Source organism: Eubalaena glacialis, chromosome 15, assembly GCF_028564815.1.
Source record: "Eubalaena glacialis isolate mEubGla1 chromosome 15, mEubGla1.1.hap2.+ XY, whole genome shotgun sequence".
Lineage (NCBI taxonomy): Eukaryota > Metazoa > Chordata > Mammalia > Artiodactyla > Balaenidae > Eubalaena > Eubalaena glacialis.
The window spans coordinates 85,125,193-85,138,692 of NC_083730.1; the positions used below are offsets into that span (position 1 = coordinate 85,125,193).

Consider the following 13,500-nt stretch of genomic DNA (forward strand, 5'->3'; position numbering starts at 1 on the left):
TCCGGACACTGCCCGAACAGCTTCGGGAGAGCGGGGAGGGCAGATCCATGATCCTGGAGTTAAGTTGGGGGAGGGGCGGGAGTCCTTTAGTTGATTGAGCGTTTGTACGTTTGCATCTTTTTGTGGAAGGTGTGCGTCACGGAAAGGAAGTATACCTTCCCTCTAAAACGAAAGGTGCCTTCCACCTCAGTATCCAGATCCTCTGCAAATTTGTAAATCTCGAGGGTCACCATATAGGTCAAACATCAGTACGCAAATAAAGGACCAAAGCACGCGGCTGAGGGATGCAGAGTGTTACGGTTGTCCGTTATCACCAAGGCAACCAGACCGCGCCAGAATCCCAACCGTCTTTTTCAGCCAACTACTTCTGCGCACGCGCAAACCCTCCCCGGGCTTTTCGCAAAACGCGTTTCACATGGGATTTGGCCTTCGGGACACTCCGTAGTCAGAGGCGTGGCAGAACTGAAGACGCAAAAGGAATTTGGACTGCGATTGGTTTGGAGTGGTGTTCCGGGAACTCAGTGGGCGTCGCGCGAAGGCTGAAGGGAGCGTCGTGGTCGCGCTCTGGGTCTCGGCGGCGGGAGGTGTCAGGAACCGGGGGAGCAACCATGCCTCGGTATGCGCAGCTGGTCATGGGCCCCGCAGGCAGCGGGAAGGTGAGGCTTTGGCGGGAGAAGGAGAGAAATGTCGAAGTTTGTGGGAGGCCGGGAGGTTCAGGTCCTGAGGGAGGGGCTGGCGGTTGTGTTTATTGGGGACCTTGAGACCCTGGGCAGCTCGCTTCTGCAGCCTGGGCTTCAGTGTCCCTTTTGTTGTTGTTTTGAAAGGAGATTGATGATAGTTGCTAATATTTATTGCGTACTTAAGCCCCAGATACTGCCCCAGGTATTGCGTACTTAAGCCCCAGATCCTTTCCTGTTAAGGAAAAAAAACTTATTTCCTTAACAGCCCTGTGAGTTGTCCTGTTACTCCCATTTTGCCGGTAAGGAAAATGAGACCCAGAAAGGTTAAGTTTTTGCTCAGGGTCACACAGCTAGTACGTGATGGCTGGAATTTGAATCCAGTTTTGTCTAACTCCAGAATCTGTCCCCTGTCTTTAACCCAGGAGGTTAAGGTGGGGTCTCGTTAATCACTGCTTCTCAGAGATTGAGACGTGGACTTCTGGAATTTGAGGAGACTTTAGGAGGTACATGGGCCTGACATTAATGAACATTGAATCGTGTATTGAGAAAGTTGCTCCCTTTTCAGTTTTCATTGAGGTGAAATCATCAGTTTGGTGCTAGCATATCTTCAACACTTCTTTAATTCTCAAGTCTTTTTGGAGAGCAGATCTTAGACTCAGAGGTTTTGACAGGCAATTATATTTAGCTAGAACTGAAAGAATTTTGTTAAAGTTGTATATAATTTTATGGTTACCTTCACGTTATGGCAAGTATAACTGGTTTTCTGGTTAGAGATACAGTTTTTTCTTGTAAACAACTATTAAGGGAATCCTATTAGGGGCACTCAAATATGGTAGAAATTGTGACGATATTGATCAAATAACAGGAGTGTGGGAAACACTGGAGTCTGTGGAGGTGTTGTGTGGCTTCAGTTTTTAAATTGACAAACACGTTGCTCTGATGCTTGGCCTATTCTGGGTGCAGGAGATACACATGCGACTATGATATGGCCCTTGCTTACCCGAAGCCAGTAGTCTATTTGGGAATACTTATAGGTGACTAGTTAGTTACTTAAAATACAGTGTGATGCATAGACAGGACCTCCTAGGCAGAGAGAACAGTGTGTGTAAAGTCACTGAGGAGGAAGATAAAAGCATGATAGAGGTTATTTCTATATTCTAGATTAATTTTCAGACTGATTGTGTTAGATAAGTATCCTTCTATAAACTTTTGATGCCTACTACCAGAAATACTCACTGGGCATGTTCTTTGTGCCAAGCATTGTTCTGGGCCCTGGGGATTGTGTAGTGACTAAAACACACACGCAAAAAATCCTGTGTACTTGTGGAGTTTATTCAAACATATGAGTCAATTAGAAATAATTATCAAGCATTTATTATGTACCAGGTACTGTTCTAGTCCCTGGGCGTATACAACTGAATAAGACACATCCCTGCCTTTATTTATTTACTTACTTACTTTATGGCCTCGCTGTGTGATTTGCTGGATCTTAGTTCCCTGACCAGGGATCAAACCTGGGCCCTGGCAATGAAGGCGCCAAATCCTAACCACTGGACCGCCAGGGAAGTTCCCACATCCCTGCCTTTAAATAGAGGGTGGGAGAGACAGACAAGTAGCCTAGAGATTTTAACGTAGTACATGAGGGATAAGAAATTCTCTAAACCAAAAGTTGTAAACTGATAGTGCACTTCCAGGCTATTTACTGGCCTGATATTCTCTCATCCTGGAATGTTACTCCCCTGGCTTGGCAAGCACACTGCTGTCTCTCAGCTCAGATATTCCCTTCTCAGAGACATCGTCCTTGACCACCCCACCTAAAGCTTTGTTTGGACGGTACCAATCCTAGTGGAGACACCTTGTGTCAGGTGCTGCACTGTGTAATCAGAAATCTTCCCTTTAAATTCCACTTGTTGCATGTTAGAGCAGTAAGGAGCCTTGGTGATCATGGAGGCCATTCCAGTTAGAGACGAGAAAATTGAGGGACAGAATGGAAAAGCACCCTCCCCAGAGTTACCCATGAGTCCGAGCCAGGTCTGGATCTGCAGCTCAGTCAGGTGTCCTGACTCCCAGCCCAATGCCTTTTCCCTCTTTTCAGTCAGCTGCTTGGTCAATGAAGGAATAGTTTTGGCCTTAGTAGACACTGCCCAAGGGGTGTGGAGAGTCCTTCTGGAGGTGTAGAGGGTAAGCACTGCACTGCTCGTTGCTCTAACCCCTCATGCCTTGTGACATTACAGAGCACCTATTGTGCCACCATCGTCCAGCACTGTGAAGCCCTCAATCGGTCTGTCCAAGTTGTGAACCTAGATCCTGCAGCAGAACATTTCAACTACTCTGTGATGGCTGGTAAGTCCTGAGCAGAGCCTTCCCCCGCCTTCAGGAAAAATAAGGGAGTAGGGAGGCAGTGAGCACTGGCTGCTCATCACAGAAGCTGAAAATTAATACAGTCTGGTCGCCTAGTTTCGTGGTGAACAACATGAGGCTGAATGTCATTTGGTGACATTCTTAGTCTCTGATGTAAGAATTGAAAGTGAGTAGACTCTTCCCTCACCACCCTTCCCTTTTGTTTCTTTCATGTTTGATCATGTTTGGTAAATCCGTTTTACTGCTGATCATACTATAAGTGAACAACCTAAATGTTTTGTTTTGTCTTTTAAGTCTTTTAGTTTATTCATTCAATTGTCTGTTGAACACCTACTTTATGCCAGGCACCAGGGTTATAGCAGAGGACAAGACAGATACTATCCCTACCTTTGTGGACCTTTTAGCAAGGGAGATAAGCAAAATGATAAACATGTTACAGATTGTGATAAGGACTGCTTTAGGCTGATGAGAAGGAATAACTGGGGGAGGTTGCTTTAGGGACGACGTCTGTGAGAAGGAGCTATTTGGGCCTAGACCTGAAGATGGTAATGTGCTCACCAAGTTGGCGAAAGGCTTTCCAAGATGGAAGAACATCAAGGTCAGTATATAAGGGAGAGATGGGAAAGGGCTTGGTGTGTTCCAGAAAAAGCAAAGATGCTGATGAGCTGGGGCATAAGGAGTGAAGGAAAGAGATGGGTAGGAGCTAGTAGGACATAAGAAGTACGGGTTTTTTCCTGTTTTTTACCCTGTTTAGTCTGTTTGGGCCGCTGTAACAAAATACCAGACTGGGTGGCTTATAAACAACAGAAATGGATTTCTCGCAGTTCTGGAGGCTGGAAGTCCAAGATTAGGGTGCTGCCAGCATGGTCAGATTATGGCGAAGGCCCTCTTCCCAGTTGTAGACGGCTGACTTCTCACTGTGTCCTCACATGATGGAAGGGGGAGAGGGAGCTCTATGGGACCTCTTTTATAAAAGCACTAATCCCGTTCACCTCCTCAAAGCCCCACCTACTAATATCATCATCCTGGGCATTAGGTTTTCAACATATGAGTTTTAGAGGGACACAGATACTCAATTTATAAGGGACTTCGCATGCGAACTGTCACTTGCAGCATGCATGTGGGATCTAGTTCCCGGGCCAGGGATCAAACCCGGGCCCCCTGCATTGGGAGCGTGAAGTCTTAACCACTGTGCCACCAGGGTAGTCCCTGATTTATGTTTTTTAAAATAACTGGCTCTCAGATGAAAAATGGACTCTAGAGGGTCAAGAGTCGAAGCAGGGACCAGCAGTGAGGTTATTACAGTTGTAGGTGGCTTGGACTAGGGTGATCATGGTGGAGATACAAAGGAGCAGACAGATATGGTATATATTTTGCAAGTAGAATTAGCAGCATTTTGTGGGAGATTGAACTAGAAGGGTGTAGGAAAGGGAGAGATCAAGGGTCACTCTTAGGTTTGTGACTTGAGCTGTTGAGTGCATTATATTGTTTACTGAGGAGGAAGACAAATCGGTTTAAGTTTGAGGCAGTTCTCTTTGCACTTGCTAAGTTTGAGATGTCTGATAACTATCTAAGAGGTGATATCAAGAAGGCATTCGGGGACTTCCCTGGTGGCGCAGTGGTTGGGAATCCGCCTGCCAATGCAGGGGACACGGGTTCGAGCCCTGGTCCAGGAAGATCCCACATACCGCGGAACAACTAAGCCCCTGCGCCACAACTACTGAGCCTGCGCTCTAGAGCCCGTGAGCCACAACTACTGAGCCCGCATGCCACAACTACTGAAGCCCACAAGCCTAGAGCCCGTGCTCCGCAACAAAGAGAAGCCTCCACAATGAGAAGCCCACGCACCGCAATGAAGAGTAGCCCCTGCTCTCCACAACTAGAGAAAGCCTGTGGGCAGCAACGAAGACTCAACGCAGCCAAACGTAAATAATTAATTAATTTAAAAAAAAAGGCATTCGGATGTAGTATTCTGGGATTCAGGACGAGGTCTGGCCTGGAGGTGTAAATTTGAGGGTCAATAGCGTATAGTTAGAACATAAAGCCACAGAACTGGATGAGATCACATTGGTAGGGAATATGATTAGAGAAAAGGAGCCAAGACCGAGCCTTGAAGGTGTCTCATCTTCAGGGGTCTGGTAGAGGAGGTGGGGTCAGTGAGGTAGAAAAGTCAGGAAAATGTAGCGTCAAAGAAGCCAGGAGGGGACTTCCCTGGTGGCGCAGTGGTTAAGAATCCGCCTGCCAGTGCAGGGGACACGGGTTCGAACCCTGGTCCAGGAAGATCCCACATGCTGCGGAGCAACTGAGCTCGTGCGCCACAACTACTGAGCCTGCGCTCTAGAGCCCGTGCTCCGCAACAAGAGAAGCCACCGCAATGAGAAGCCTGCGCACCGCAATGAAGAGTAGCCCCCGCTCACCACAACTAGAGAAAGCCCGCACGCAGCAACGAAGATCCAACACAGCCAAAAATAAATAAGTAAATAAATAAATCTATTTAAAAAAAGCCAGGAGAAGAGACTGTTTCACGAAAGAGCTGGTGCCTGGTTATGTCAGATGCAGCTGGGAAGTTGTACAAGAAGAGGACAGAGGAGTGGCTGTGAGATTTGGGAATGTGGAAATGTTGGCGACTTTGGTGATTTCAGTGGGATGGTAGGGATGGAGGCCAGGTTGGAGTGGTTTGAAGAGTGAACTGAGGTGATGCCATGTAGATGCTGAGCGGAGATGACTTGCTGAGGAAGTTTTGCTGTGAAAGAAGCAGAGAAGTGGGACTGTAACTGGAGGGGTGTGTGAGGGTCAAGGGAGGTTTTAAGGTTGAAGATGGTAACTGGAACAGAATTGTGTGCTGAAGAGAATGATCCAATAGAAAGAAAGAAACTGAAGATACCAGAGAGGGGCAATGACTGCAAGGTTGACTGCGAGAGTGAGAAAGGGGAGGGGCTCCCAAACAGGTGGAGGGTTTTGCCTTTGCCAAGAGTTGGGGGGTTCTTCCATTGTAGCCGGAAGGAAGCCAAGGTGGAAGGCACCATGTAATATTGGTGGTGGGAATGTGGGAAATTCTCTTTTGTTGACTTCTGGTTTCTGTGAATGTGATGTGTGGTCATCAGCTGAGGGTGGCTAGAAGTGGTTGTGGGTAGGGTGAGGGAGGCAGGTTGAAAAGAGAGGAAGAGGTATGAAACAGTCATCTTCCTTGAGAAAAAGCATTGCATTGCTTTGGGATCATTTGGTTGCTTCCAACAGAGAGCACTCAAGCTAGCTTATGTAAAAGGAGGATTTTTTAGAAGGAATTGGGGGACTTCTCACAAAACCCAAGAGCAAGCAAGGCTTTATGAGAGACTAGAACCCAAAACATAAAAACTAACAGGAATCTAGGCTGGCTTTCTGTCTCTTTTTGTCTGTCTTACAGACCAGCCTTCTCTGCTTCGGGAGGCACATGGCAGCCAACAAAAATCCCCCCACCCCAAGTTCACATCACTTTCTGGTCCAAGTGCCTTACTGACTAGTGTCCTTGAGTCATCCTTTTAGAAGGCCCTAACTTTGAGCAGATGTTTATCCCTGGGAAAGTGCATAGGAAGATATTATCCATATAAATGTGGCTGTGAATGAACCAAGATTGTAGGTTTGAACACAAGAGTACTGATTTCCAAAAATTTGTAATAGGGGCTTCCCTGGTGGCGCAGTGGTTGAGAATCTGCCTGCCAATGCAGAGGACACGGGTTCGAGCCCTGGTCTGGGAAGATCCCACATGCTGCAGAGCAGCTGGGCCCGTGAGCCACAATTACTGAGCCTGCGCGTCTGGAGCCTGTGCTCCGCAACAAGAGAGGCCACGACAGTGAGAGGCCCGTGCACTGCGATGAAGAGTGGCCCCCGCTCGCCGCAACTAGGGAAAGCCCTCGCACAGAAACGAAGACCCAACACAGCTAAAAATAATAAAATAAATAAATTTATTAAAAAAAAAATTTGTAATAGAAGAGAACCATGAGTATACCAGAATGTTTAAGCTCCTGCTATAGGTGATTTAGCTACATTATCTCATATAGTCCTCATCCTTCTACCCCAGGATATATGACTTGTCCCCACTCTTATACATAAGGAAAGTGAGGCACAGGGAGGTTAAGTAGCTTCCCTAGGGCGATGAAATTAAGAAACGGTAATTGGTTTTCTTGGTATGGTTTTGTTTTACTTGCTTAAGAAAAGGTGGTGTATATTCACATTGTTCAAACTGCAAAAGGTACAGAAGAGTTAAGTATGCAGGAGACCGTCTTCCTGCCAGCTCCATGTCCTGGCAGGTAGCTACCCTCCCTTGAGGCAGCCAGTGTTGCTAGTTTCTGGGGTATCTTTCCATAGTCTATGCATGTAAAATAAAATATGTATATTTGTGTATATAGTAAATTTTTGTCTTTTTGTCTTTATTTTTTTTAAACACAAATGATGGCATTCTAACACAGAGTTCTGCACCTTGCATTTTTCAGTTAACAGTATACCTGGAAGATTATATCACCTCAGTTCTTAAAGAGCTTCTCCTTTTTTTTTTCTTAAAGTTTTCTTTTTTTTTTAAATTAATTAATTTATTTATTTATTTTTGGCTGTGTTGGGTCTTCGTTTCTGTGCGAGGGCTTTCTCTAGTTGCAGCGAGCGGGGGCCACTCTTCATCGCAGTGCATGGGCCTCACTATCGTGGCCTCTCTTGTTGCGGAGCACAGGCTCCAGACGCGCAGGCTCAGTAGCTGTGGCTCACGGGCCCAGTTGCTCCGTGGCATGTGGGATCTTCCCAGACCAGGGCTCGAACCCGTGTACCCTGCATTAGCAGGCAGACTCTCAACCACTGCGCCACCAGGGAAGCCCAAAGAGCTTCTCCTTTTTATGGTTGGATAGGATTTCATTGTCTGGCTATACAAAAATGTATTTAATTTGTTACCATGGACGCTGCTACAGTGAATAACCATGTACAGAAGTAATTTCATGCATGTGAGTTTTTATATAATTGTTAATTATCACCAGTGAGGATAATGCTCTTGTATTCTGGGCCCTTTCTGTGGTTTCAGACATCCGGGAATTGATTGAAGTGGATGACGTGATGGAGGACAATACTCTGCAGTTCGGTCCCAATGGAGGATTGGTATTTTGCATGGAATACTTTGCCAATAATTTCGATTGGCTAGAGGACTGTCTCGGCCATGTAGAGGATGACTACATCCTTTTTGACTGTCCAGGTAAGTCAGCTATTTAAATGTATCATTTTCCTTGAAGTCGTGCTCGTTCTGTCCTCAGTGGAGAAAGTGGAGTGAGCATTCGTAGCTCTAAACCCTGCTGCGGTAAGGTACAACTCGCTTACTCATTGGGTTATATTAATTCATTGAGTTTACTGAGTGCTTATTTTGTACACTGGAAATACCTAGAAGGCAAGGTAGCCATGGTCTCTGCCCTCATGGAGCCCACAGGCAAGTGGGAGTGCTAGGCAGTATAAACAAAAATCACCCAAATGGACTTCCCTGGTGGCGCAGTGGTTAAGAATCCGCCTGCCAATGCAGGGGACATGGGTTCAATCCCTGGTCCAGGAAGATCCCTCCCACATGCCGCGGAGCAACTAAGCCCATGTGCCACAACTACTGAGCCTGCGCTCTAGAACCCGCGAGCCACAACTTCTGAGCCCACGTGCCACAACTACTGAGCCTGCGTACCTATAGCCCGTGCTCTGCAACAAGAGAAGCCACTGCAATGAGAAGCCCACACACCACAACAAAGAGTAGCCCCCGCTCGCCGCAACTAGAGAAAGCCCGCGCACAGCAACGGAAGACCCAATGCAGCCATAAATAAATAAATAAACAAATAAAATAATCACCCAAATGATTATTTAATATATTTCTGACAGGCACTCCACAGGAGTAGCACAGACCGTCACACAGCAGGGAGGTTGGGGAGGTTGGGGAGGTTGGGGAGGCTTCTCATCAAGTAGCGTGTAAGCCAGACCATAGGGTGAGGTGAGGGAGACGGTGCTGCAGGCAGAGGGCACGGCATGCTGAAGGCCTTGAGGCAGGAAGGAATGAGCTGGGTTTGAGGCACCAAAAAGGCCCTTGTGGCTGGAGCACAGTAAACAAAGGGAAGTGTCCTGAGGTGAGACTGGTAGGGGACAGATGATCACATGACTTCTCAAGCCGAACTGTGAATTTAAGACTTAAGCCTAACCTAGTTTTGATCGTTTGTGGCTCTCACTTTTTTTCCCCTTTTTTAAAAAAATAAATTTATTTATTTATTTTTGGCTGCGTTGGGTCTTCGTTGCTGTGCGCGGGCTTTCTCTAGTTGCGGCAAGTGGTGGCTACTCTTTGTTGCGGTGCACGGGCTTCTCATTGCGGAGTGTGGGCTCTAGGCGCGCGGGCTTCAGTAGTTGTGGCACGTGGGCTCAGTAGTTGTGGCTGGCGGGCTCTAGAGCGCAGGCTCAGTAGTTGTGGTGCACAGGCTTAGTTGCTCCGCGGCATGTGGGATCTTCCCAGACCAGGGCTCGAACCCGTGTCCCCTGCATTGGCAGGCGGATTCTTAACCACTGTGCCACCAGGGAAGTCCCTCCCCTTTGTTTTTAACTGAACATACACACACCCACAGAAAAGTGCAGAGGTCATAAGTGTACAGCTTGATGAAGATTCCCAAACCTAACGCACCTTTGTAGCATTCACTTTTGATCAGCAAAAACGGAAGTGTGAAGAACCTCACTTTCTACATAAAAACTGCATAGTTTCCTTGGGATTCTCATGGTATTGTGATTGCTTCAAGAGCCTGTAAGACCCCTTAAAAATTGAATATATTACCACCAGAGGTTGACTTCCTTTTTTTTTTTCCCTCGGCTGTCTTACAGGAAATTGTTTTCCTGTAATTTGGTAATTTAACATATATCCTGATTGTAATAGTCTCATAATGTTCTTCATGTAGGTCAGATTGAATTGTACACTCACCTGCCCGTGATGAAACAGCTGGTCCAGCAACTAGAACAGTGGGAGTTTCGAGTCTGTGGAGTTTTTCTTGTTGATTCTCAATTCATGGTGGAGTCGTTCAAGGTTCGAGGATAAATCTGTTGTCGATTTTTCAGTCATGGGTACAAGCAGATGGCAATCTCCTTTAATTGTTGTGTGATTTCTGGATGTTTCACAAACTATACTCCAGAATTATTTAATATCCCTTAATATAAATTCTTATAATAATGTATTTTTAACTCAAATGATAAATTGTGATACTGTATAGATTTGGGGGAACTACTTACCAAGAAAAATTAGGCAGATGTGTATCTTCATATAAGTCTATTTTTCTGATGATGTTTTGTCTAGTTTATGAACTATCTGAAACAAACATTATTTCCCATTAGTAGCCCCTAAGGAATATTTGATGGAAAAGATTAAAGATATCACCTAAATTGAGATTTGTGATCACCATGGATTAAATCTACGTTTTCCCTCCTTATCCTCACCCTTGGAAACCCGGGGTCAACAATCTGATTAGTGGACTGTCTTTTCTTTTACTTTACTTTAGCCTTTCTTTTACTTAGGCCAGTTTTGTTTAGAGAGGAGCAGGAGCCTCTCTTTTATGTGGAGACCAGGGAACTTTGTTGGCACCAGTTGATTCATCTTACCTTTTCTGTTTCCTCCTTCAGTTTATTTCTGGCATCTTGTCAGCCCTGAGTGCTATGATCTCTCTAGAAATTCCTCAAGTTAACGTCATGACGAAAATGGATCTGCTGAGTAAGAAAGCTAAAAAGGAAATTGAGAAGTGAGTTCGCTTCTTCCATATCATCATATGTCAGCTGCAGAGATGAACCTTCTAAGCTTTATTTCGATGTGAGGTTCTGTCAGTCTATAAATCTAGTTTCCTGATTTATTCTTCCTTTTATTCATCAGTCTTCTTTCTCACTTTTAAAGGTTTCTAGATCCAGACATGTATTCTTTATTAGATGACCCTACAAGCGACTTAAGAAGCAAAAAATTCAAAAAATTGACTAATGCTATATGTGGACTGGTAAGCTTTCGAAATTGTTGGATTTTATTTTTAATGACCTGGTCAGGTGTGTATTGGCATCCATTCAGTGGCCACCATTTTGGAAAACATGGTCCAACCCTATTGCCTTGCCAAGGGAGGAGGGTGGGAGTCTGTGGGCTGGCTGGTCAGCAGTTTAATTTAGAAGCAATTATTGGCAGTAGCTAGTAAGTTAACTGACGTGTCTATTATTCCAAGCTGTTTTGGGAGCTCAGACTGTCTTTGCCTTTTGGAATTACCAGTGGTGGTTGAGTTCAGGTTAATGCCTATGAAACAGTGTCTGGTTCAGTAACAAGTTAGCAAGTATTCTAGTTGGTCAGAGGCCAGAAAAATCAGTATTGATTTGCTGCTGTTCTGTCTCTGTCCCTCCTCCCCACAACACACACACATACACACACACATACACACACACACACACAAATGGTTTTAACCGGAAGTGTAAATGGTTATAAAACTCAAATATAATTTGAAAATTAAGTATTCTGTACTTAAGAATGACCCTTTCTGAAATCCTCAACTTGTAGATTGACGACTACAGCATGGTTCGATTTTTGCCTTACGATCAGTCAGATGAAGAAAGCATGAACATCGTATTACAGCATATTGATTTTGCCATTCAGTATGGAGAAGACTTGGAATTTAAAGAACCGAAGGTAATTTCTGGTTTGGGGTGTTTATTGCCTTTTGGTAAAAACGTTTACCAGCACTCACTGGCCTCCTGCATAATCCCATGGAGTTAAGCTCTTTGTACTCAGAGCTTGGGCATACACGGAAAGAGGAGGTGAAATGCAACTGGGCTCGGGCTGCCCTCACGTGTGTCAGTGGGGCCCTGTCACAGCACATTAGCTGAGAATCGGCGTGAGTGTAAACTCGAGGAAGAGTTTACTTCTAAATGAGACATAAGCCCTTTAATTTACCACATGTCTGGAAACATTCTGTCAGTCATTCCTTTTGTTATTATTAATGATTACTGTGAGCAACACCTGGAGCGGATGCTGGGCGTTAGCTCCTTATAGAGCGTTACCTGAAACACATGTAAGCACATACTAGGTCTGAGGGGAAGGGGATGTATTTTCTATCTCGTGTTTCCTTCGTGTCAGGAACATGAAGATGAGTCATCTTCCGTGTTTGACGAATATTTTCAAGAACACCAGAATGAATGAAGAGTTTGTTAAAAAGTAACCGAATGTGTGAGGAGCTTGTGGCTGAACTGGCAGAACCTTCTTCTCTTCGAAAGATGGAATACTAGAAGCTACTTATTTTAATGAAAAAAAATAATACTTGACTCTTTATCAGCAATCAGGAACATGCCTGAATCAAGTTCTTAGTTATTCTGGAACTGCTGCTGTTTAAAGTGGCATCTTTTAGTATTATTGGAACAGCATAATTTAGATTTTAAAAGTCAAAATTGAAATGAATGTACATAGATTTGTGTTTATAATATAAATTAGCACCTGTGATACAATTAAGACCAGTCTACTTTTAGTTTTACTGTTTGATTTTTGTTATTTTTGAAGTTTTTTTGGAGGGACAGGAATTATTGTAACAAAATATACATATATGTGTCCAAAGAAAAAAAAATCTGGAAGGATATAGATAAGACCATTGCTTACCTGTATCTTCCAGTTTTCCTACATTGAAAATGTATTATTTGTGTAATTTAAAAATGAAAAGTAACTGTGTTTTAAGATATATATGTATATAAATAAAAGAAACAGGAAAATAGTACTAACTTTTCATTACACTTTTGTTTTCCAGTCAGAATTTGAAATATTCAGCCAGGGCAATTTGTTTTTTGTTTTTTTTTTTCAAAGTTTTGAATGTGTAAATTTCCCCAAGTGTCCAAATGTAGGCAGTGACTTTTTTGTTTTAAGTGTGATTTGTAGTCTCTGAGCACTTAAAAATGTTTACTTTACTTGAATAACAAATGCACACAAAAATGCAAAAGATAATTTTTTCTTTTTAACTTCTTGACACATTGAATTGTTTATTTTCAGTATTTCTAAGTTCATTTGTGATAGGCCCTGGGGAATGGCTAGTCAGTCAACAGATACTTCTCTAGCACCCACTAAAGGAAAGCAGAATCTCTTTTATTGAGTTCTGCCAGGCATTGTGCTAAAAAGAAGCATTTTGCATAATCTCTTTCATTTAATCCTCACAGCAGGTCCGGTCTCCATTGGTGCTGGATCTTCCTGCTGTTGCAGATTAAGTCCTTGTAGAGAACCTGTAACTTGGGTTAAATTTTTAATCATACTTGGGCCTAGATAGCAGAAGTACACCTGCAGTGTCAAATTTGATCCATTTTCATTAAAGATGCAAAGTGTGAGGGGCCATAGCTATCAGTGGTAACTTGTGCCTAGCGGCCCAGGCTGGGGGCAGGAGTTGGGTATTTGCACCATGGTCCGCTGGTGTGAGCTATTCTCACAGGGCACTCAGGAGAACAT

The 13,500-nt window shown here is 44.3% G+C and overlaps 1 protein-coding gene across 1 annotated transcript; it reads left to right on the top strand.

The window, feature by feature from the left end:
• Positions 1 to 534: 534 nt before the first annotated feature.
• GPN3 (GPN-loop GTPase 3) lies at positions 535 to 12,769 on the top strand. Its single transcript, XM_061169599.1, has 8 exons — positions 535 to 656; positions 2,915 to 3,023; positions 8,083 to 8,250; positions 9,962 to 10,086; positions 10,677 to 10,792; positions 10,942 to 11,038; positions 11,581 to 11,709; positions 12,157 to 12,769. The coding sequence occupies exons 1-8, from the start codon at positions 609 to 611 to the stop codon at positions 12,217 to 12,219; spliced, it is 855 nt and encodes a 284-aa protein (XP_061025582.1). The 5' UTR covers positions 535 to 608; the 3' UTR covers positions 12,220 to 12,769.
• Positions 12,770 to 13,500: the final 731 nt, after the last annotated feature.